Raw genomic sequence first — 23,093 nt, 5'->3', positions numbered from 1 at the left:
GGAAGTTTTACAATGTAGGTTATTAAGAGCTAGGATGTCAAAATGACATCCTAGAGCTCCCACCCATTCTCAAATCTGGATTTCCAGACACTTTGTACAGACCCTTGAGCTCTTGGTATGACAACCATCTTCCAGATGGATTTGGGCTTCTGCTCCTAGTATAACCAGTGTGTAATCATGGATGCAGTACTATTTTTGGCAGTGGTATTTCGACTTGTACTTCTTACAGAATGTTGTTACGGAGTCCTGCAAACCCAAGCAATGCCACTTCTGCGTTTTAGTTGTGCCTGACAGGTTTCAGAAACCAAAACTCAACCCCACAAAGTTTTGCAAGCAGAGAGTGTGACAGGAAAGTTGGCTGGCACCCAAGCCCATCCTGACAGGGGAAACTGGCTCAGCTGTTTCTGAAAACACCTACTCAGGTTCACCCATGCAGCGAGCGGTTTTACAAGTTAGTCATTAACCACCTCACCCCCACTGAGTAAAACAGCCTTGGCTCTCTGCAGCCAAGTGTCTTGCAGATGTGTAATGGATCCAAACCCTCACACACTCTTTTGGAGTCTTGGGCAGGAGGAAAAGGGGTCTGGGAAGGAAGCTCCCTTTGTGGTTTCAGTGGGACTCCAGCTGACAAAGGGGAGTCAGGAGTCTCTGTGGGTGCAGAGCCAAGTGCTGGAGGTGACTTACAGAAAGGCAGCTGAAGCCTTAGAGAACCTGAGGAGCTGGAATCTGCATTGTGTGGCACTGCTTGCTGGCAGGAGCTTACCTAGGCCATGAGAAAAGAGCTCTTCTTCCCCCTGGAAAAGGCTCAAAGCCCCATGGGTGCCTGAAGATGTCTCAGACACAGGGGATCAGGGCATGTACCCTCACAGGAAGGAGTTGTGGGGATAGAAGAGGCCAGGTGGAGAGAAATGAGACCTGGTAATTCAGGCATGCAGCAGAGCTCTCACTCCCACTTCTTGTTCACAACTTAGGGATACACAAGTTGGGTGTCCTTATGACTGTACCATGCCTCCAGTCTCCAGGACAAATTCTGTATCACTGAATTTTCTCATACATTCATATTTTCAGAGGCCAGTTAAATCTGAAAGGAATGGAATAGCTCACACAGAAGAGGACCAGCCCTTTTTGCTCAACTTTGAAGAGATCTACTTTGAGAGAGCTGATTCCTGCCATGGCTCTTTGTCCCCTCAGAGCAGGACAAGCCTTATTAGCACAGGGGAAGATTTCCTGACCACTTTCTGGTGCTCTGGGAGACTGCAGTGAAATGCTGGAGAGAACATTTCATTATAAAAGCCTTCCCTCCCCTTCACATCAGCAACATTACGGAAGGAAACGAAACAAAAAGTGACAGTGGGCTGAGATAAGGCCCCGCACCCTTGTACCCCAAAACCCCACAATGGCTGTGGGGTACTGGCAGTCTGTCCTCCTCTGAGTGTGCCATGGGTGTGGCTGCAGGAGGCATGTCCCGTGTCCCCAGATGGAAATGGGGCCCAGCTCAGCCATGCAGGGAGCTGAGCCCCCCAATCCTCCCTGCTCACCTCAGGCCTTGCTGCGCCCCACCACAGGCCCTGAAGGAAGGAGGAGTTCCACTTCCATCACTTCCATCTGGCAGCTCTCGGAGCAACAAATCAAGCGACACCTTGTTAGTTTGGAGACAAAAGGGGAGGGGAAGAACAAAAGGTAAGAGCAGGCTCAATTTCCATCTTGTGGGCCCTGAGGGTCTTTCCTGTCTACTATTTATTTCTGAGGGCTGTGGGTGAGCCTCCAGTGCAACCTCTGCTCCAGAGAGCCTCGAGCACTCGGGAGAAGAAAATGGCTCCGAACTTGGCAGCACAAGGCCCAGGTTTGCTGCAGTGTCCTGCCCCTCTCTGGGGCACAGAAAGGCAAACGCCTCAGAGGATGCTTTCAGGGCACAGCTTTTTGCCACAGGCCTCCAAGCAAAGGCAAACACCCACTGAAACTGTGGCTCTTAAAAGGATGCAGGCGGCTCCTGCGTCCAGCAGAGTCATGGCTGTCAAGGAGCCAAAGGCACGTTTAGAAATGAGACCCTGCTGCCATGGGATCACACAGGGTTTCTCATGAAAGTGACTCAAAGGGAATGAAGATCTCACCCCTCAAGGCTGCTGAGTTTGCTTGTCATGCTCATCTGTGAACACTTTTAGCCTACAAACCTCAGGCATGTGGCCAAATAGTTATGGAAAGACATTGCCCTGTCCAGATTGCATTGGCAAGGAGAGGCAGCATTTGTTGTGGCACTTGCAGAGCCCTTGTTCCTGCACTAACGCTTGCATGGCTCTTGTTTAGGATTATTTCTTTTTAAATAGGAGCCAAACCTCAGTTTGCAAACACAAGGGCCATTTTTCCCTTGAAACAGGCAAATGTAGTTGTGAGGCCTAGCTTAGAAGCGCAAGTGCAGATCCTACAAAGATAAGAGAAATAATCAGAGGAGACCCTGCAGGGTCCAAGTGCTGTGTGCCCAAAGCATCCTGCAAAGGTAGGAGCTCATCCTTGCTGGTCTCACAGGTACACAGAGATTCCTCTCAAAATGGGGCAGAGTTACAGCTGCCCTGCATGAAAGGTGTCCTTTCCCTAATCAGCTTTTCAGGCTAATTCCTCCTTTAACTGAACCTCTTCCCCACTCCTGGGCATTCAGGGGCTGTTGCCTTGTGGGGCTCTTCCCTCCCATGGTCAGGTCCCTCTCTGGCCAGAGGAGCAGCCTCCAGAGCTGCTGAGAGCTGGCACCTCATGGGCAGTGAGGCTCCCCTGGCACAGCCCAGGGAGGTGACACAGCCACAGAAGGGCAGGGTGTCCTTGTTCCCCAAAAAGGCAAACCCCAAAGGTGTCCCCTGTGGGCAGGTCGGTGCCAAGGGACCCTCTTGAGCTGGGCTGACACGTCCCACATGGGCAGTGGCCTCCAGCCCTGCCAATGTGCTACAGGTGGCCACAGCAACTGCAAGCTGTCCTGAAACCGGAGCCTTTACAACAAGTTAAATAACAGATATGGTCCATTAGTTTGGCAGGCCGACAGGCCCCCGTGCCAAAAAGCCCATCTCTACTCAAAAGGGACACTGTTAACAGTAACTCAAGAGGATGCAACAGAAGAAAATAAACAACAGTTGAGGCAGTTGGTGTAATTGGCCAGCAGATGAAAATAAATTTATGCCAGCTTGTGAATACAGCTGCTGAGCATGTTTCAGTGAGTAAATCGTGTGGCACAGAGCACAGGGCAGGCAGGAATAAAATTAAGTAAGAGACAAAAGCCAGGCTGCCTCTTGGAGAATATCACTCCTCCAAGCACCCAGCTTTTCCCATTTCTGCCCATTTCACTCTCATGTGTCCCCTCATGTTATTAATGTATGGGTTTCCCAGCCAGCCATAACGTTTTTCAGGAGGGACATATGCTTGAACCACTGCTAAAACAAATACCCCACAAAACCCAAGCAGAATTTGTAAAAAAAGAAAATGTTCAGCAGAAAATCCCAACCATTTCAAGTGCTCTTTGAGCACCATACATGAATAACAAAGAGTGAGCCTGCCATTTATTCCTTTGCGGATCACTTTTAAGATCAGCTTTTGTTCTGTGCTTTTTAGAGCAGCTCAAGTCCAATGGACAAAAATTCCATTCCCAGGAGCACACAAGAAAGAACTGGGAGCCCTGGGCTGCACATTTCACCTTTACTTTTTCATTCTATGCTATAAATGTTCAGCATGGTCTTAACAAACTGAGCCAGCGCCTTCCTTTATGCAGTGGGGCTGACAGCTTGGAAACTGGAATTCTGCAAGCTGGAGAGGAGGATGGAGGCTGTGGATGATGTGAATCACCTAGAAAAAAGGAGACCTCAGCCAGAGTGGATGGGACCCTACCAAACATTAACATAACTTCTACTTTGCAGATGTTGCTTCCTGATTTTACAGTCAGCAGAGAAAAGAGCTCCCCTTTTCTCATCCTGGCCTGGATACACAGAAGGCATTTTAAGACACCTGTTTATCTCCACTTGCTCTTATCAGCTCTCTCTGTGAAACACCAGCCTGAATTTTTTGGGTTTTTTTTGCAGAGAAGCTCCAGCTCTCTCTGGCACAAAGATGGCTTCAAAGGCAGCAGAACCCCAACGCTCATGCTGTCTTCCACCTTCAAATCTTGTTGCCAGCTCAAGCCCGTTCTTTGCAGACAGCTAAAGGTTCTCCTTTTTACAGAAACAAGCTCCTAGAAAGAATTTCTCTTGTCGTTTTCCTCAAACTGATGGGCTGCTTGTTTCCCCCTGGTTTATTCACTCTATCTTTTTCAAAACAGCCAACCAAATCACAGTGCAAAGCAATGAGGTCACTATAAGCCCCACAGAAGATGTTATCACTGCTATCCTATGATTCGCTCAGTCTTTGCTTTGACTGCCTTGTTTTCCTGAGCCATATGGGAGGATAGTGCCTCTCAGCAAAATATAGACGTGAGAAGTCTCAAGGGCTCTGCCTCAGATAACAAAGACACCAGCATTTCCTTGACAATTATAACTCCAAGAAATACAATTTTTCCTCTTTTTAGTTATGGAATAAATATTTGGGCCATATTTTCAAAGTGTATTTCAAATCCCAGGCAGGCACAGCAAATAAACAGCCTGGATTTTTCCCTAGATCCAAGAGGTTCTTTGAGAAATCAGGTCATAAAAGTGAGAGTGGGAGCAGCTGAAGGCAAAGACCTTCTACCAAACCTTGCCCTAAACATCTTCCTGTGCCTACAGTCACTTCACTGTTCTGCCTCCCATGGAGCTTGGGAAATAATGTCACACTGGCAGCATCAAACAACTGCAGGGGCAGGGACCTCTGAAGTTAATGTTGTTAGGTACAGGTGACACATTTGAGCAGATATATTTTTGTGCTCTGATAGGATGAAACCAAGGCCAGGAAGACCCACAGCAGATATCAAGCCTGGATTTGTATGCCCAGTGCAAAAACCATTTCCTTCTTTTCATATGCCAAACACATCTGTAGGGTGGGCACTGTAGGGTGAGGTTCAGTAATTAGCAGTGGGCTGTGTTTGGTGCACGTTTGGAACCACAACATTCCTTTGGGAAAGCTGTTGGTGGGTACGTGGGGCTGTGCACAGACACGTGGAGGCCCTGGCTGCTGCTCCTTGCTGACGAGGCTCTAGAGCCTGTCTTTGTACTGCACAGTCACTCATCCAAAGTCCTCCAACCGCCTTGCAAACACTCATTGTGGACTCCTGTGCTGGGGATGCAGGTAAGTATCAACTGCCCTGTTTCACAGACAGGTCGACCGTTGCATAATCTCAGCTGATGTCATTCAGAAACTAAAACCAAAAGGTCATTTTCTGTTTTAAGGACTATATCCCTTTCCCTGCATTGTGCAATATTTCTTCATGTTATATAACCACTTTTTCCTGGTATTTTACATGTGTGTCTATTCTAAATTCTGCTGCCTTCCATGATTGTCTGTTCTGCAACCACAGATAAGTGTTGTGCTTATTTATTGAAGATATCCCTTATCTGCAGGCTTTCATCACATGTTGGAGTCCCCAGCAGCTCCCAGCCCCATGGGCAGGAAACCAGGGGGCTGTTTGGACCCAAACCCTGACAGGTCTCATTGAGGCAGCCTGTGAACCAGACACTCAAACATCTAATGGCTGTCTGGACACATCTGGAAATCTGAAATCCTGAGTCCAGCCTTGGTGGGAGGCACATCTGCCCAAGTAACAACTGGCAAATTTAAGCTGTCTCTGGAGGCTAATTTTCAGGGTTTGGCACACAAATTCCCCCTTTATTTGGAGAAATGCCAGAGCGATCAGAGGATTTTCAACTGCCCAGACCTCCCTAGGGTGGTGGGTGTGCTAAACCACACCTCATAAAGGGAGAAGTTGTGATTTCAGGACAGACAGCTACTGCAGAGTGACACAATCACAGGGAGGCATACCTCAGTTGTGGGGCAGCCAGCCTCAGAATAACCTTGTTTGCAACAGGTGCAGCTCCAGATTTCATATCTCCAAGTTCATATTTTGTTTACTTTTCTCTTGTTGGCCAAACTTCTGGTAGAGCTCTGCTCAGGGTGACAGCACCCAGTTACAAAAGCTGCGTAGATAAGGACCAGGAAATGACTTTCTCTAATGGATGCAAAATTCCACATCCAGATATCAAGGTCAAGCAGAAAATGAGATTTTTTTTCCCCCTCCATTTTATTTAAACAGGGTGAAACAAGAGTGATATTCTTGTCACAACTGCAATGTAGCTGGTGATGAGAGGCTGTACTTGACTCTCCAGTGTCCCATGGAGGATGGCCACAGGAAAAGAACTACCTTAGAGAAGACTCTGACAAAATATGCAGCCCGGGATGATCACTATGGAGCAGCAAAAAGAATGATTTCCCAAGGAAAGCTGTGGTCTGACATAACTCACCCATCCACCTCTGCCATTGTCTTGTTCCCCTTGGACCTGGGGCAAGCAGCCCTCACATTTCCTCTGCCCCCACACAGCACAAAGTTATTTTATCACTCAAAATAACCAGGCAAGGCACCCTGCAGCCTTTGCATCTTCTCAGCATTCATTGTGGAAGTTCCATTTTCATCCCACCATAGTGGTGGATCAGGGATTTGGACTCATATCTACCAACCCAATATATGGTGCCTGGGGCTAAACCATCATCTTTTGGGCAAATTAACTTCAGCTTTAAACTGATTCCTCTCCCATAAGGACAACATGATGTTTCTGTTAAACTGTTTCCTCTCCCATAAGGACAACATGATGCTCTGATGACAATGACCTAGGAATGACCACAGCTCAGCACGAGTAAGAAAGATGAAGAGTTGGTATCACTTAGGAAAGGTGCCCTCCCTGCCCAGCAGCAGCTAGTTACACAACACCTTCTAGGTTTCCCAAAGGACCCTTTTACTCTTAGACAGGCCCTTGAACTTTTTCTTTTATGCTGCGCAGAAGGAAAAACACTAGCCTTGCTGATTGAAAACTGTATTTCAAGCAATAAAAGCTGGCAATTCTGAGAAGAAACATAAGCTCAAGGAGGAACTGTGCTCCAACGAGTGCCCTGTTGTGAGATAAGTTTTTCTTTTTCATGATGAATCAACATAATAATCCATCTGTAACACTAGATGTGTCTGCCTCTACCACAGCAAAGGGCCATCTGCCCATCTGCATATATGTTCAAAATGCTGCTGGGACAGCCACGATGGTCTCTTAATGAAAGGCACTTGGCAATTAGTACTTCAGTGAAATCGTGTCTGGGTGGCTCTATAAACCCTCATTTGTCCTGCCCACTCCAACGCAACAAGTGTCTGTAACTTTTCTCTTTGTTTCTATTCCAGCAATTTCTCTTTAAAGCCCGGTGGGGAGGGGTGGACACGTTCTGATGCCTGCAGCAGCAGGAGCTGAGGCGAGCTGTAATCAGCATATGTCCTGTGTGAGCCGCGTGGCCGCGAATTAGCGGGACGAGCCGCTCCTGGTTTCCAAAATACCCACCTGCTCGGGGCCAGGCTCAGCACAGCCCTCCACGGCGGGGCTCCATCTGTCTGACAAACAGCCTGCGCATTTGCTGAAAACCGAATCATTTTGCCTCTATTTGCTTCCTTTCTTTTCCCTCCCTCTTCTCTCCCCCGCTCTTCTAATTGGGGCCGGTTTGAAAGGTGCAGACACCCACAAAAACAATGCGGCACAATGACGCCAGGGCTGGCGTTCGTTAAACTGCTCCTACTGAAATCCGCTGGGGCTGAGCGGGCAGGAAGGAGACAGACCCTGCCAGCCTCCAGCCAGAGCGGGAAAATCAAAAATTAAAATAGTCAGGCTACAAAACGGGGCAGGAAATCCATCAGGGAAGCTTTGAGTTACAGTTAGAGAAAGTGGCTGCAGCCAGGATGCCGAGGGCGCTGCGGGTCCTGCTGGGCGAACCAGGGCAGAGAAGATGTCAGGTGTTCAAAGCCCTGAGCACCAGCTCTCCAGGGGACACTGAAGCAGCCTTGGGTCTGCCCCCAGCTCTGCTGCAGGCTCTGTCAGCAGCGCACAGCCCCAGAGTGTACAAGAAAATACCGAAAATTGTGTGCACCGGCATTGCAGTGTCCAAGCAGGCACAACCAGGAAAGCACAGCCTCTTGGAGGAGATCTTCCCTTGTGTGACAGCCAAGAATCATCCTGACAGTCCTGTGGTCAGTGAAATAAGCATATTTCTATCCCAGCTGCAAAAGCACAAATGATGGCCAGGAGGCTGAATTGGTCCCAGCCTGGAAAGCACAGACTGCTGCATGGAGCTTGTAGGCCAGGACATACTGTGGTCATGAATTTCCTTCATCTAATCACTTAACCTCATTAGGGAAATTACTGATTTCTCCACTAATCAGACCTTCCATTTCACTTACAAAGGAAAGACTAAAAAAGGGAACTAATTGTGATTCTGAAAGACCTTTTACTAAAAACTTTTACTAAAAACTAAAAAGACCTTTACTAAAAACTTACTTTCAGCAATCTACCAGGCAGTAAAGACACATAATTTTCCCAGTAGTCTGGATGATCTCCATAGTAATCTGTTGTGTTTTCAGATGGACTACTCACAAAATGCATTAAAATTAGACTGTAAAAGGTATTTGCAAGGATTATCACTGGTAGAAGCACCAACTTTCTGGTGAGAAAGTGACACATGGAGAATGAGTCTGGTTTCAAACAAGGTTTTGACAAGTCAAAAAGGGTGTTTCTGGAGAAAGCGCCTACCCTTTACAAATGATGGTGAGATTTTTCTTCATTCTTTTCCATCACCTCATTGGATTTCTCCTTAGCATGGCAGAGCAAGGATCTGAAAGATGCATGCAGTTAATATTTAGGATAGGAAGACTGTGGGAGAACAAGGTTCACTACACACCTGAAAGTGTTGATAGATGCAGCTGATATTGCTGCCAAATCCAGTAAATTCTCTGTGGCTTGCACTGCTCAAACCTGGCTCAATGTCTTTAGAGGTGGAACTCTTCCATTCTTTCTGTCTATGATTCACCCTTTTCCTGTGGCTTTGGAAACCCACATACTGACCCATGCAATACAACCTTCCTTCCCCACAGACATCTTACCACGATGAGCAGGTTTGCCCCAGCCCCCATGAGCCCCCCTGTCTGTCTGTCTGTCTGTCCCTCCTGATTCCCCCTCTCCAAGCAATGCCATTTATCATTCAAGAACCCAACAATTTACACGCCAAATCCAGTTCAAAGTTTGCAGGGCTGGATTTCAACACCTGAAGCGGTGCTTGGCCTTCAGCCAGGTGAATTGTTGATCCTATTTTCTCTGCCCAGAAGGAGGGAGCTGAATTCCCTGCACCCATGTGCCCGCTGCCCTGGCTGCACTGAGCGCAGAGCATCCCTGCCCCTGCCATCCACTGAACCCTGAGGGGGGTTTTGATGCCACTGTTGGACTCATGGAGGGCTTTCCAGGAACAATTCTGCAGGGGCGTGTGCTGTGCAGCCACTCATGTGCAATGGCAAAGGGAGAGGTGCAGCTGCAGCTCTGGGGAGATTCTGTTTTATGGCTCCAGTGGGGAGAGATCCCAGGCACTGAGGTGTGTTTGCCAAGGGATGAGAAACACAGCGACTGACAGGGAGCCACGAGGCAGGGACAAGGGAAGGGCCCAGCCCTTTGTAAAGGGTCTGTGAGGGATCCTGGCCCTGCTTCAGCCCAGCCCAAGGGCACCAGCCCCATGCCAGTGGTGCTGTAGGGTGCCAGAGCGCAGCTCCTCACCAGGGACACGGAGCAGGACAGCCGTGCAGGCTGGTGTCCGTGCCCGGGCTGTGGCTCCCTGGCTGGGCCCACCCAGCCCTTGTCCCCAGCACTGATGTCCAGCCTGGCCCCACTCCCCAGCCCAGCAGGGGGATGCAGCTGCCCCCATGCTGCAACCCCACACACCCCATGGCAGCTGGGCTCAGATGGCACAACCCACCCACCCTGCTGTCTCCCAAGCCTGGAGCTTCCCACCTCACTGCAGAGCAAATCTGACACCAGGGCAAGGAGGAGAGGTGGGAACAGCACCCCAGGAACCTCAGCACATGATCAGAGGGATTAAAACAGGGGCAAGGTTATGGATGGGTAATGAGATGATTGGCTCTCGCAATTAAAAGATAACTATTGTGTGAGTAGTAATAAAAGCTTTAGTGATGTATGGTTATGTTATTGTAGTTTAGATGTCCTCTGTTCCCTTTTCCCCTGTATTGTTGCCATCACACAGCCTGGGCTGTCCAGGACAGGTACAAAGAGGCTGCACAGGTGTCCCTTACCTGGGGCAGGTGGGAATGGAAAAGCTTGGGGGTGCTCAGGGGGTGAGGCATGGTGACCCCTGATCTCCAATCCAGGTACAAGAAGGCAGTTTGCACTGATAAATGGCACAGAAGAGCTGACTGACAGACTTTGGGAAAGGCCAGGGCTGGCTGATGCAGCCCCCAGGGGTATAAAACACTGAGCATCCAGCTTGAATAGGAACCAGCCATGTGGTATGCACAAGGGGCAGTTCCCAGCACTGCAGCTTTTTCCTTATGTAGTCCTTAGTTGTATCTTTGTTAAGGTTTAATAAACCTCTTTAAATTTTCAAAGTGAGCAGTTGTTTCTCACAGGTAATAACAACACAGGACAAGCCAACTCGCTGTGGATGTTTGCTGAAACATCACAATTTTTCACAGCCCTGTGCCCAGTTTCAAACAAAACTTTTCTCATGAAAGAAAAAAACCCTTTTTCATGGAAGAGATGAGGCTGGGAGGGAGGAGCAGGGGGAGTCACCCACTGCTCTACCAAAGCAGGGAATCCAGCCCTGGGAATCCAGCATTCCTCCCCTAAACAACAGGAGTTTGGGGCATGCTGGAGGGAAACTCTGAGCAGGCAAACGGAAAAGCTCATCCTAAAGCACAGGAACGGCCTGGCTGAGGGGAGGCTCAGGATACAAATCCCAGCTCCAGCCCCAGCCTGGTCCAGCTGCCTCCTGTCCCTCTCCATCTGCATGACTGTCCATGGAGGAGCGGGCAGCCCGCAGCCCAACAGCTGGCCATTGGCAAAATGGATTATTTCACCCTTTTGTCCCCGTGTCTGGCTCTCCCCGTTTGCATATTCAGGCTTTTTCCCCAGCCCGGCATCTCCTGTGCCCCGAGCGCTCCCGGCTGTGCAGCAATTCATTTGTTCGGGAATACAAACGCCCCAGTGAGGAGGGTGGAAACACCCACTGGGACAGAGCCCTCGCTGGGAGCTGGGAGCATGGAATGAGCTTGGATGCATCCCTTTGCAAGTGGATTTAGGAACAGGTGTAACCCTGAACACTGGAATCTGTGAAAACACAGCACCACACAAATTAGACAAAAAGGTACATTTTGAAGTTGCTCTTTTCCTGAGAGTCACTGCTACCATTCTGAACAGCTCGAGCTGTGCAAGATACAGGTGTCTTCAGGAGTTCAAGGTCTCAACAGCTTTGTGTATGCACAAATAAAATTAACAGTCCCAGTGCTTTCCTGCCTATGGGCTGAATTCACATTCTTTTTCTCAAGGGCAATAGTTTTAGGAAACTTCTCTTGGCAAGAACTCAAAGAAATTGGTGCCTAAAGACTATCCCAGCCATTCCCACTAGCCCTGAGTAAGGCTGACTTAAACAAATTCCTTCCTTTAGAATGAATGTGTGTTTCAGACCAAAAATATACTGGGTAGAAAAACTTGCATTTGTTGCAGTTCAAATATTGTGCCACAACCCTTTTGGTTTAAATTATGACTGTCTATATTAGACTTTTTTCCTATTGAAATTTTACTATTTCTGTTGAATTTTGTGTGTTTTCCCTCTTTGTTTCTGTCACCATTTTCTCATCTGCCTAGACAGATTCCAGTATAATGACATTTGAAAGCAGAACATCCACATCAGACAGGCAAGTCAGACACACCGTGCCCTAGATGGTGGAGAGGAGCTCCCAGACCAACAACATTTTTATTACAAGATCCTGATTTTAGAGTTGTTTCCAATGGTTTAAGAATGTTCAGGCTGAAATTCTTCCTTGACAGGTATTTGCTTTGGATTAATTTCTTCCATTTTTTGGAAAAAAGTTAAACTGGTTCAGTTTGGTTCACCAAAACCAAAACAAACCACCAACCATTGAGATGAGAAGCCTTGGAATCTATAGGGACCCACATTCCTGTGATCATCACAACACTCATGTCACAAATCAGCATTTGTGATTCCTATAAAGTTTTGTCCAATTCTGACCTTACCTTTAAGGTATAGAAACACAGAAGTGTGCAAACTCTTATTTGAGACTGGAAATTTCAGCATCTCAGCTCTCTGAATATTTCCCATGGGATGGGCACACACCTGCTGTCCCAGCTCTCTCACTGCCCAGGGAGCCCACACAGCACCCAAATCCACCCAACAAACCAGCTCTGGACACAATTTTCCAAACTGAGAGAGGATAATGGATGTAACTGAGCAGTCCAGAGGACAGAATAGACTGATGGGGATGGGGAGGCACTAGGGATGCTTGTGAGTCAGAGGGGAAAACCAGAACTAGATCATCTTGTAATAGCCAGACTAAATTCCAGAGTAAATCCTGAGCTCCCTAGGCATGGACATTGCTGTCTTGGCAAGCAAAAAGCTATGAAGACATCTGCAAAACATGTCTCTTATTTCCTCTCTGGTGGATCCATTCTGTCTGACAATAAACTCAGTAATCTTGGGCTGTATGCTTGCACAGGGACTGACTCTGATGTGACACAGAATGACACAGGGTCATTTGGGCTGGAGAAAACCTCCAAGGCCACTGAGTGCAACCCTCTGGCCAAGCACCCCCTTGTCAGCTGGACACAGCACTGCCTGCCTTGGGCAGTCATTTCTCAGGCACCTCCAGGACAGTGACTCCACCACCTCCCTGGGCAGTCTGTTCCAAGCCTTAGCAACTCCTTTTATGAATAAATTTTTCCTGATGTCTAAGCTGAACCTCCCCTGGAGCAGCTTGAGGCTCTGTCCTCTCATCCTCTCACGGCTGGCTGGGAGAAGAGCGTGGTCCCCACCTGGCTCTGAGCTCCTCTCAGGGAGTTGGAGAGTGCAAAGTCTCTCTTCAGCCCCTTTGTCTCCAGGCTTTGTCTCTCCAGCTCCCTCAGCTGCTCCTCAGAGGACTTACAAAGGTCATGACAATGACCAAATCTGCACAATTAGCATATCTTCCTGTCTTGTTTCAGTGGAGGATTTATGTCACATAATGTTTTCAAAACTGTGCTAGAGGTGGATGAACATTGAAAAGTCCCCCAGAATTAGCAAACCGCAGAGTCAAGGCTGCCTACAGACCCACAGTTTGCTCTCATGCACCTTTCTGCATTATGCAAGATTGTCCATTCCTGTAACAACATGCTCCATTTTCCATGGGAACACATCTCAGGGCGTGGAAAGAGCTTTGGGAGAGCAGAGCAGAGTCACGCAGCAAAATCACAGGCAAGGGCTGCAGCAGTGACCATTCCCTTGGTGTTCCCACCTCACCATGAACTCTGACACTACCAGAAGCCTGTTCAGACAGTGTCCCAAAGCCTCACCTGATGGACAGTAGCTGTGAGATGAAGCAAGGAAGAGAAAAAAAGAGGAAAAAAATTTTAAAAACCAAACCTAACAAAAAAATGTGGAGCTGTGGCAGCTGAACACCATTCCAGGCCATGCCTGAGTGCTCTGGGATACATCCTCACTCCATGCTGCTGCAGGGAGTTCAGCCAAGTCAGTTTGGGAAAGTGGGACACAAGTTTTGAGTCCTCTACAGGATAGCCCTCACTTCCAATTCACATCACTGCTCACATCACACAGCTTACCTGAATGAGGAGACCACAGCTCTTCATCCAAACTGAGCATCATGAAACATTTAAACTTATGGTTTGAGTTTTAAAGAGTTTAAGAAATGAAATGCTGTTCTAAGGAAGTTTTAGACTTGTTTCCATGGAGTTCATGCCATACTTCCCTGGCTCAAAGCACTCACAGAGTAGATCTCAAAGGCATTTTATAGCCACAAAAATCCATAAAAGCAGTGCTGCTGATGGGTCCAAGAAGCTGCAGAGAGTGAAAGCAGCCTCGTTTTCTCCTGGTAAATACCCAGCCTTTCAGCATGCCAGTGACTGTTGTGATGGCCAGATGGTGGTGGGAGCAGTAAGCTGGATGATGTTAGCTACACACAAACTCCAAAACAACTGATGTCCAAACTCATTTTGAAAACACACCTGATTGGGCTGCTCAGCATATGGCAGCAACGCTCCACTGGAACTGCATTTTGTGGCCTTTAAACAACTAACATGACTAACAAGGGTTCCAAGGATGAGCAAGCAGGGCCCCAGATCCCAACTATTTGATGCTCATCCCTTTATAATGGTGATGAAAAGGTGCAGAGATGTGGTGGAAGTGCCAGCCTGCAGCTCCTGGACCAGGTCCAGGTAAGAAGAGCACGTGTCACACATGCCACCAGCACAGCAGTGCCACATCTTCTAATGAGGAAACATCCCAGGTGATCTGCTGAGCAGCACTGGATGATTCCTAATGAAAGGATGAGCCCTGCTGTGACAGCCCAATTGCAAGCACACAGATCTTGGGTACTTTTGAAAACAAACAGTGCAAAATAAACACAGTGAACAGATTGAGAAAAATTATTCTGGCATCTGCCAACCTCCACTAAGGGCTTTCCAACAAACCTGTGGGTTTCCAGAGGAATGGCAGAGGCCATCTCTACACCAACAGGTAAGCAGCAACCTCACCTGTGATTTGAAAGCAAAGGTAAATTCACTAGGCACCACCCGTCAGAATGGACCTGCACACACAAAAGTAAATGTTTATTTTTTTCTGAGATGATTTAACCCAACTTTACACCACAAAGACCTATATTCTAAGTGTCAGCACTGAGCAAGATCCATAGATCCCACTCCATGCATGGCAGCTCCTTCCTTTCTGCTCCAGTGCTCTCCTTGCCCACCTTATTTTCAGGTGCTCTTCCTCCAGCAGTTATTTACCTTGAAACATCAAGGTTTGCTTGGAGATGCAAACTGCACAGGTCCAGAGAAAATAGGACAGGATCCAGAGGAAAAGAACCATGGAAAGTCAGCCAGCCATGTCCCCTGCCCCAAAGCAAGCTGTAGCACAGCCATTGCTGCTGGCAGATGCTTGCTCTCAACAGATCTCCATTTGTGGAACAGCTACTGCGGGCTCCCCACACATCTGTTCAATCTGTTCAGTGACTCCCTACTCTTTTTTTTTATACTTAGCCTTAGAAGAAACTGCCACTCATCCTAGCTACAATTCAAGCCCCATCTACCATATGATTCCAAGCCCAGTCCTTCCACTGCGTCCTCACAAGTGCCTTTTCCCACATTTTCAAGGTCTCAGTCACACCACTCTCCACTGCCACTTCCTGCCCTGTGTGCAGTGTCTCAAGTTGCACCTCTAAAGTACAGGATTATCTTGGATCTCCCCAAATGCACTTTTGTGAACCATTTGTGAACCCCAGCCTGAAGCTTTTCCAGCACCAGTAGGACCAGCTTTATCTGAAACAGTGCTTGCAAGCTGTCACAACTCTGAATTTGTGCAGCTGTTTTACCCTGCCTAAATTTAGTGCCTTGCTAAAAAGGATCTTGTCTTTCCCCACCATCTCCTCCCTGCTGCAACCATTTCTACAAGATTATTTTGAATTCTAATGCTATCTTATCTTTCACATCTGTCCAGTTTCCTGTTGACTGTAGGTTTAACGTGCATGCTACTTTGTTATCCAGGTTGTAATAAAAATGAAAGATAAGTGACCTAGAGCTACTCCCTGAGCCCCACGCAACACAGCCTTCCGTTCTGACACTGGTGCAAGATGGAAGGAAACCACTCCCAGAGCAGAGCTGCTTACAGCCCCCTCAGCTGCTCCAAGCACAACTCAGCCTCTGAAACCACTTTTCCTTCTTGCAAACCATCCTCTGTTTGCCCAACAGCCTCCACACCATCCTATAAGCAAGAGCAAAGGGGCCATGTTCATCATCTGTGGTTTTGTTTTAGAGAGGGGCTTCTGACCTCATGGACCTTCTGCCCCATCTGAAGGAAGTTGCAACCAACAATTCCTTTTGCTGCTGGTTCTCATGGGGGATTACACTGGAATCTGCAAAGTGCACAGATCCCTCCCAGCAGATTTCTTCATTTGCCAGTGTCACTGCACAGCTGTTCAACTGCTTATTTTCCTGTCACCGACTAACACAAGCCTAAACTAGATAATTACTACTTCCTACTGTCATGAAGTTCATTCTTCAGTATCCAAATCCACTCCTTTCTGTTTGCTCCCATGAAAGGGCTATTTAGAGTTTTAACAGCTGGCTTAGCAGGAGACTGAGTCCTGTGCTACCATGAGCAAATGGATCCGTAACTTCCCTTGGGAAACCCCTTCCTGCTCCAAGGACGGGGCAGGAATGTGGCTTTGTGTGGACTGAAAACAGCACACCTACAAAAGCAATTCATCAACACCACAGGCAGGCTGTATTTCAAAGCTAGAACAAATATTATCTGGTTGTCTACCCTTGCCTTTGCTTTATCACCATCTTATTGATAGCTTCAGCTTTTGTTATTTTTGCATTGACAGTGCACATCTTAACCTCCTTCTATCTGTGTCCTCTGAGGGATTTTCTTCTTTTACTTCTTCCAGAAGCTTGTCTTCCTTGGGGGAGGAAGAACTAAAAGGATTGCCACATTAGCTTTCTCATTCCATGCCATTACACTTTTAACTAGAGCTTTCAAATAGGTAAATTAGCTTTTAAGTGATCCCAGTTGTACCATTGGCCTTTGCTACAATGCTGCATTAAAGCTGATTCACTTTTACTTACTTCTATTGCTCAATTAAGAGCACTGAGAGAGGAAAAGCAGTTCTGCAGCCCAGGAGTGAGCTGGGCTGTTCCCTTACCCACAGCCTCACCACTCACTGCAGCATTTTCCCATCTACAGTGAGGTTCTGGCTGCACCTCACTCACTGTTTCTGGAGGAAAAGCACCAAGAACAGTGATCCTCCATCACACAGGATTATTCCAAACGGCTGCTCTGTGCTGCCCCACAGCAAGCATCTGCAGGGTGAGACATTCCCACCAGGAGCTCCTGAAGGAACTCAAGTCTTGGCTCCAACAGCAACTCCTTTATTTACTCATCTAGAAAAAGGAGAATGATTTTCATCACCAGAGAGGCTTCACTGCTCCCACACAATTTGCAGGAACACACCAAGAACCTGGCAAGGCTCTGCAGTGTTCCTGCACCTCACTATGCACACATGCCAGTATCAATAGCACAGACCATTGCCACTTCAATGGGAGCTGTAAAAGAAAAAAGTTTAGAGCGCCTCCCTCAAAATTTTGTTTAGATTCTGAGTTATGTGCACTTGTTCAGTAATTAAGGGCCAATCCCTTTATGATAAAACGCTGACCCTAACCTCACGGCTGGATCCTGTATCATACCTTGCCACACACTTTAACACATCCCTCAAGAAATTTCTTCATATTTTAATCATATTCCATTAGCTGGCTGGTTGCTGTATTTTGGTTTTATGGCATAAGTTCCAGTAGGAGTTGGCTCATTTAGGCACAATAACATGATAAACTCAAAAGCCATTATCTGAGTTTCCTACCCCATTAAACCATTTGGAGATTAATCTCCCCCTTACTGAGGAAGTTCCTTATTGTAGCTGAACTAAAAAGTATGTGTTGCAATAGTCTGCAATGAGTGCATTATGACATTTGAGATTATTCCAGTGTATGTAATCATGAAGACACCTGTGGGATCCAGCATGAGTTATTTCACAGAGCTCCAGACAAACCTGACATCACTTCTGTTTCAGATGACCAGAAATCTGCCCTTCCCCTCCACCAAATTCCAGGCATAAATACCCCATTACAGAATTTACCACATTTTTCACCAGTAAAATCCATGAACAGACACACAAGTGCAAAGCAAAATGTCATTTTATTTAATTCAAGGACTATTTTCCTTCTAGTATTGCTGAAGGGATCACCTCCTGGGGAATTGATCATTACAAAGTCCCTGTCTAAAAGTTCAAGTGCTCTTGTTGTACATTCTTTTGAAACACAGAAAACATAATGACCAAGTAGGTGGGCAGCTACTTGCAGTTTTGGCCCACCTAAATTAGCATTGCTTCAGGCTAGAAAACAATTCAAGTAGTAAAATAATGAAAAATGTTAACCTTTAAGGTCACTACCATATTTTGATCAAAAAAGTCCTGAATGTATGAAAAGAACATTTGTACATGTTATGAAGTTGTTTTTTAACCAGACACTGTCAAAGATGGCAGTTAAATATTTTGGACCAGTTGTCAACCAGATATTTAAGAGTTCTATCTGACGGTTTATTACCAATTTCATTACGCAATTCACTTTTCACATTAAGCTCTTTAACAAAAGCAACATAGACCCGCACCAGAATCACTGTAGACAGATTTAGTTTTATAGAATGCCCTTCTGAAAATTCGTTTCAAAATAGAGATGCTTTTCTCCAGAACTGTAAAAGCCATAAAAATGCAAAATATTTGTTAGGAAATTTTTAATCAAAATTATTCCTTAATGTTCAAAATAACATTTAACCTCCTACATTTTTTGTTGTTGTTGTTGTCATCCACATATTGACCAATAGAGACTAAACAGGTAACAATGGTTCACGTTTTTCCCCCACCTGAAACATTTCTTCTAACACAGCCCCAAAGATAGGCAATACAGAGATTCAGGGACATGGATTATGCATGGCAAAGGTAATCCTCTATCGCTTTAATTTAGAACAATTCTGATTCTAGCACCCGGCTTGCAGGAGTCTCAGTTGTTCTCAATCTGCTCCAGGTCCAAGTCCCCGCAGTCCAGGGGGAAGATCCCCTCCTCGTGGCTCTCGCAGTCGCTCGTGTCCTCGTCGCTCTCACCCGCGGGCTGGCACTGCCCGCCCTGGCAGCCGCCCTGGCACGGGCGCCGCTCCTGCACCGGGCTGCAGCCGGGCGTCACCGCGCCCATGAGGTCATTTGAGTCACAGGGCGAGGACACGATCGTCTTCATTTGCGTGTCATCGTCGTCATCTTCATAGTCAAGGGAGCAAAGACTTTTGGAATTTTTTAAAGTCTGCAATTAAAAAAAAAAGAGAAACCATGACTATTCTGAACATGACTGGACAGGAGGAACAGAATAAATTCTTGACATTCTTGAACGGTTTGAGTCTATGTACTCAAGAGTGCCACGTGTTTAAAGTAATCCTCAAAATGAGAGGCATGAAGGAAGAGGAAGAATGGTATTTACTTACTCCACAGTCAGGCTTTGCATGGATATTTTGCCTAGATTCCCATCTGTGAGAAAAACAGTCCCCTTTTTTATGCAAGAAGAGCCAAAAACCTACCCTTGGTTCAACTACATGAGGAAAGAGAGACACCCACCCAGTTTGCTGTACTGGGTTTCTGGCAAGTCCAGAGCAGAGCATTTGGTGACACCAGCATTTAGGTCAGACAGCTGCCTTGCAGCCTGGTCAACAATTAATTTCCCCTGCAGACAATGAGCCCTCAGGCGTCCCCTCAGAGACTGCCAGGACAACTGGCACATTTGGGTAATCTCAAACAGAAGAAACCCAAGCCTCTACTGGGAGCATCTTGCTTGGTTAGTCTTTCAGCTGGGTACGGTCTGAACAGGAGCTCAGGAGCAATTCTGTTTCAATTCAAAGGACATTAAAACTAGAGGGGCACTCATCCTTATTTGTACAATGGCAAAAGAAAAGAAACACTCAGTAAATGTGCTACCTCTGTACCAGAGATAAAGGAAAATACCCAAGCTCCTCATGGAGCTGTAAGGGATCCTTGGCTAGAATCCAGGGAGAGCATTTAAGAAAAAAAACAAATATACAGAGAGCAGAACTTAAACTTTAACAAGTGAAAACCTTCCAAATTGTGCCTCATGCAAGCACCCAGTGAGAGGAGGGTGAAACAGCCAGGGCTCCTCTGAGAAGTGGTGCAAGACACAATAATGTCACACTCATTTTCAGTCTCTCACTGGTTAAGTGACTCCAGCCTCACAGACAGCAATCATTGTATTACAAGGAGATCCACAGGGAACAGGACCAACTTTCACACCCATTTCCAGCTTCCTCCCCCAATTTCTCATTTCTTAAGTATTTCGTATTTGTTTATTTGAAATGGGAACATTGCAACATTCCTAGTATGCTGTATTCCAGATGCTCTTCCAGACATGAGTGTAATGGTTCCTGCTCCACCAATGCACACCAGCACCCACATAAGGGGGCTTACCAGCATCTTTGGGCATTTTTTTAAACAAAACTTCACAATTCCAGAAGAAATTTGAATTAGCCTTGTCTGTAAACAGCTGGTTAAGCAAGGAAAGCTCACCAGGGGGAGAGGACTAGCCTGATCCCTTAGGCTGATGTAACATGTGGAACGCCTTGCAGACAATCCCACTGCCATGCTGCAAGGTCAGAGTTCTTGGACATCCCTACATCCAATCTGCATGGAAAGCTCATGGAGGGAAAGCTCAGGTCAAGGTGCAAAGCAGAGCACTCGAGGGCTGGAGCTCAGTCACAGCACAGGCGGGATGGGATGGGACAATGGGATGGGACAATGGGATGGGACAATGGGATGGGACAATGGGATGGGACAATGGGATGGGACAATGGGATGGGACAATGGGATGGGACAATGGGATGGGATGATGGGATGGGATGATGGGATGGGATGATGGGATGGGTAGCACTGGGATGGGATAATGGGATGGGATAATGGGATGGGATAATGGGATGGGATAATGGGATGGGATAATGGGATGGGATGGGTAGCACTGGGATGGGATGGGATGGGTAGCACGGGGATGGGATGATGGGATGGTGGCCCCATCACTGGTGCCCCTCCACAGCAAAGGCACTGCAGCACCATTCCCTGAGCCTGCACCACATTTAACACACCAGTGCAACACATTTCTCCACTGATCAGAGGTTTGATCTGCTCTTCCCCTACTCAGCTTCCATATCTCACAACACACATTAGATGGCTGGTTAACAAGTGATACATTTCCAAGCAAAAAGAGCAATAAGGGATAACCTAATTTGTTTGAACAGACAAACAAGACCTCATCTAGGAGCTGATTTATGTAACTCCAAGGCCTGCATCTGAAGATGAGCCCTCAGAAAAAAAATACTGCTAGTCATAGTTCTGCCAGGAGGAATTAGAAGTCTTTGTTAGCCATGGTTAAAGCCCTTATCCAGTTTTGCATGTGACTAACACCAGTAAGATAAACAACCTTGCATCATCAAAAATATTTGTATTTTCAAATTTCACTCTCCTGTGAAAACAGCTTCAGTATAATATTCATTCCTGCTTTCAAAATGCTTCCATATAGCTCACTTACATTTTATTCAAGTAGAAACATTTGAGTTTCTCTCTATGACTAACAGGTACAAATTTCTCTCCTATTTATTTAAAAGCAAACCAGTATATTTTTAAAGTAAAAAACATTAAAGTATATTTTAATCTTAAGTCTATCTCACTGCTTTGAAAAACAAAAGATGTGTTCTATCTCCATACAGAGACAATATTTTCAGTTCTTTAAACTTATAGTAGGAACTGTGAAGAAAAGGAACGAAATAAAGAGAAGCTTTGAAAGTTCTGCTTTCACTGTCTTAGAAAGGAATTCCTCAGTCCCCCTTCAAAATATCTTTTATTCAATTTACTGCAAGAAATTAATCCAGCCACACAGCTGTCCTTCTAGAAGGTTTGTGTACATAAATGGAAAATTGCCTGTTAGCTGTACTGTGCTGAAACCACTTGAATGGGAACTTTTAGCTGGTTTCAACACAACAGCAAGTGCATTCAACTGGTTCTTTGTTCACCCACTTGTCACAACCTCACCAAACTAAAAATAGGTGGATTTATTATCTCGCAGCACAATCCAGCTCCTTTCACAAAGCAAAAGGTAGGAATTGCAATGCATTCAGGCCCTCTGAACTGCAGCTTTCCATGCTGCACTGGTACAGTACCACACCTTTCAAGAACAATTGTGCCCAGTGGGGAGCCTGCGAGTACTTGCTCAATGGTCCTCGTTTCATAAAGGATGCTGGACTAGCAAGACAAAAGAGTCCACAGTTGGCAATGGATAGAACTCAATCAGCTAGAAGCATTCTTTTGTGTGATGGCAAAAAAGGAAAAAAAAACCCTCAGAGTTTTAAAAGAAGTGAGGCGATAAAATGTCTGAATATTAAGGAAAAAACCCCAACTTTGTACCAAAAACAATGGTGAAGAAGGAAATAAAAGAAAACTCTCTAGACCCTTGCCATACAAAGCAAACAAGAAAGGCCCAGAGCAGCCTGAAAGGAAGCTAATGTCTGTACTCTTTATTAAACCTTCACTTCAGAAACCCATAATACATCACTTTCCAAATATAAAAAGCAATAAAAAGGTTGTTTTTGTTTTACTAACAAAACTAGAGCATTTGCTACAGTAGTCAAGGGAAAAAATAAGACATTTATGAGCATGAAAACCTAGTGTATAATGGGAGCAGCAGTTCTCATGCTTCTCCCCCAGTCCACCCTTGGCTCTGAGTGGGTGAGGATCCAGCTGCTCTGAGGAGGGGCAGCTGCAGCAGCTGGCACTCCCTGAGGAGCAGAGGAGGCCTCAGCCCATCCTGCTGCCTTCTCAGCACCAGTTACCCCTGATGGCACAGGCCTGGGCAGACAGGGAATTCATCAGACTGGTTATTTGGTTTGCTTCCTGTCCCATCCTGAGACCTCTGCCTGCAGTGGCACAGGAGATGCTGCTTTCACACCGGCACACAGCACTTCTCCACTGCTGAGGTCTCTCTACCAGCAATATGAAATACATGGATGGTGCAGTGGTCCTCATGAGGAGGAGATTCTGGAACTTCCCAGAGCATCAGCATCTAATCCAAGAGCAAAACACTGAAGTAGCAGAAGCCAAGCATGGAGCAACATGTGGCTTTTTTGTTCCTTCCCTGTATCTAGCCACTTGATGGAGATGGGGCAAGTCAGATGGGCTGCACTTCTCCCTTTGAGAGCTTCATGGGTCCTTACTTCACTTCCTTGAATTAGGTTTCCTGTAGATTAGTGAGACT

General features: G+C 46.5%; 1 protein-coding gene across 2 annotated transcripts in view; it reads right to left on the bottom strand.

Annotated features, from left to right (window-relative positions):
* Positions 1-17,921: 17,921 nt before the first annotated feature.
* The window catches only part of FAM53A (family with sequence similarity 53 member A), a 69,190-nt gene continuing 64,018 nt past the window's right edge, over positions 17,922-23,093 (bottom strand). For both annotated transcript variants that reach the window (XM_059470877.1, XM_059470878.1), the window contains exon 5: positions 17,922-19,094. In XM_059470877.1, coding sequence (XP_059326860.1) covers positions 18,801-19,094 — 294 coding nt within the window. In that variant the 3' untranslated portion in view covers positions 17,922-18,800. The remainder of the gene's footprint in view (positions 19,095-23,093) is intronic.

Source organism: Ammospiza nelsoni, chromosome 4 (genome assembly GCF_027579445.1).
Source record: "Ammospiza nelsoni isolate bAmmNel1 chromosome 4, bAmmNel1.pri, whole genome shotgun sequence".
Lineage (NCBI taxonomy): Eukaryota > Metazoa > Chordata > Aves > Passeriformes > Passerellidae > Ammospiza > Ammospiza nelsoni.
Note: the sequence above shows the minus strand (reverse complement) of the source record. Positions and strands in the feature narration are given on the sequence as shown.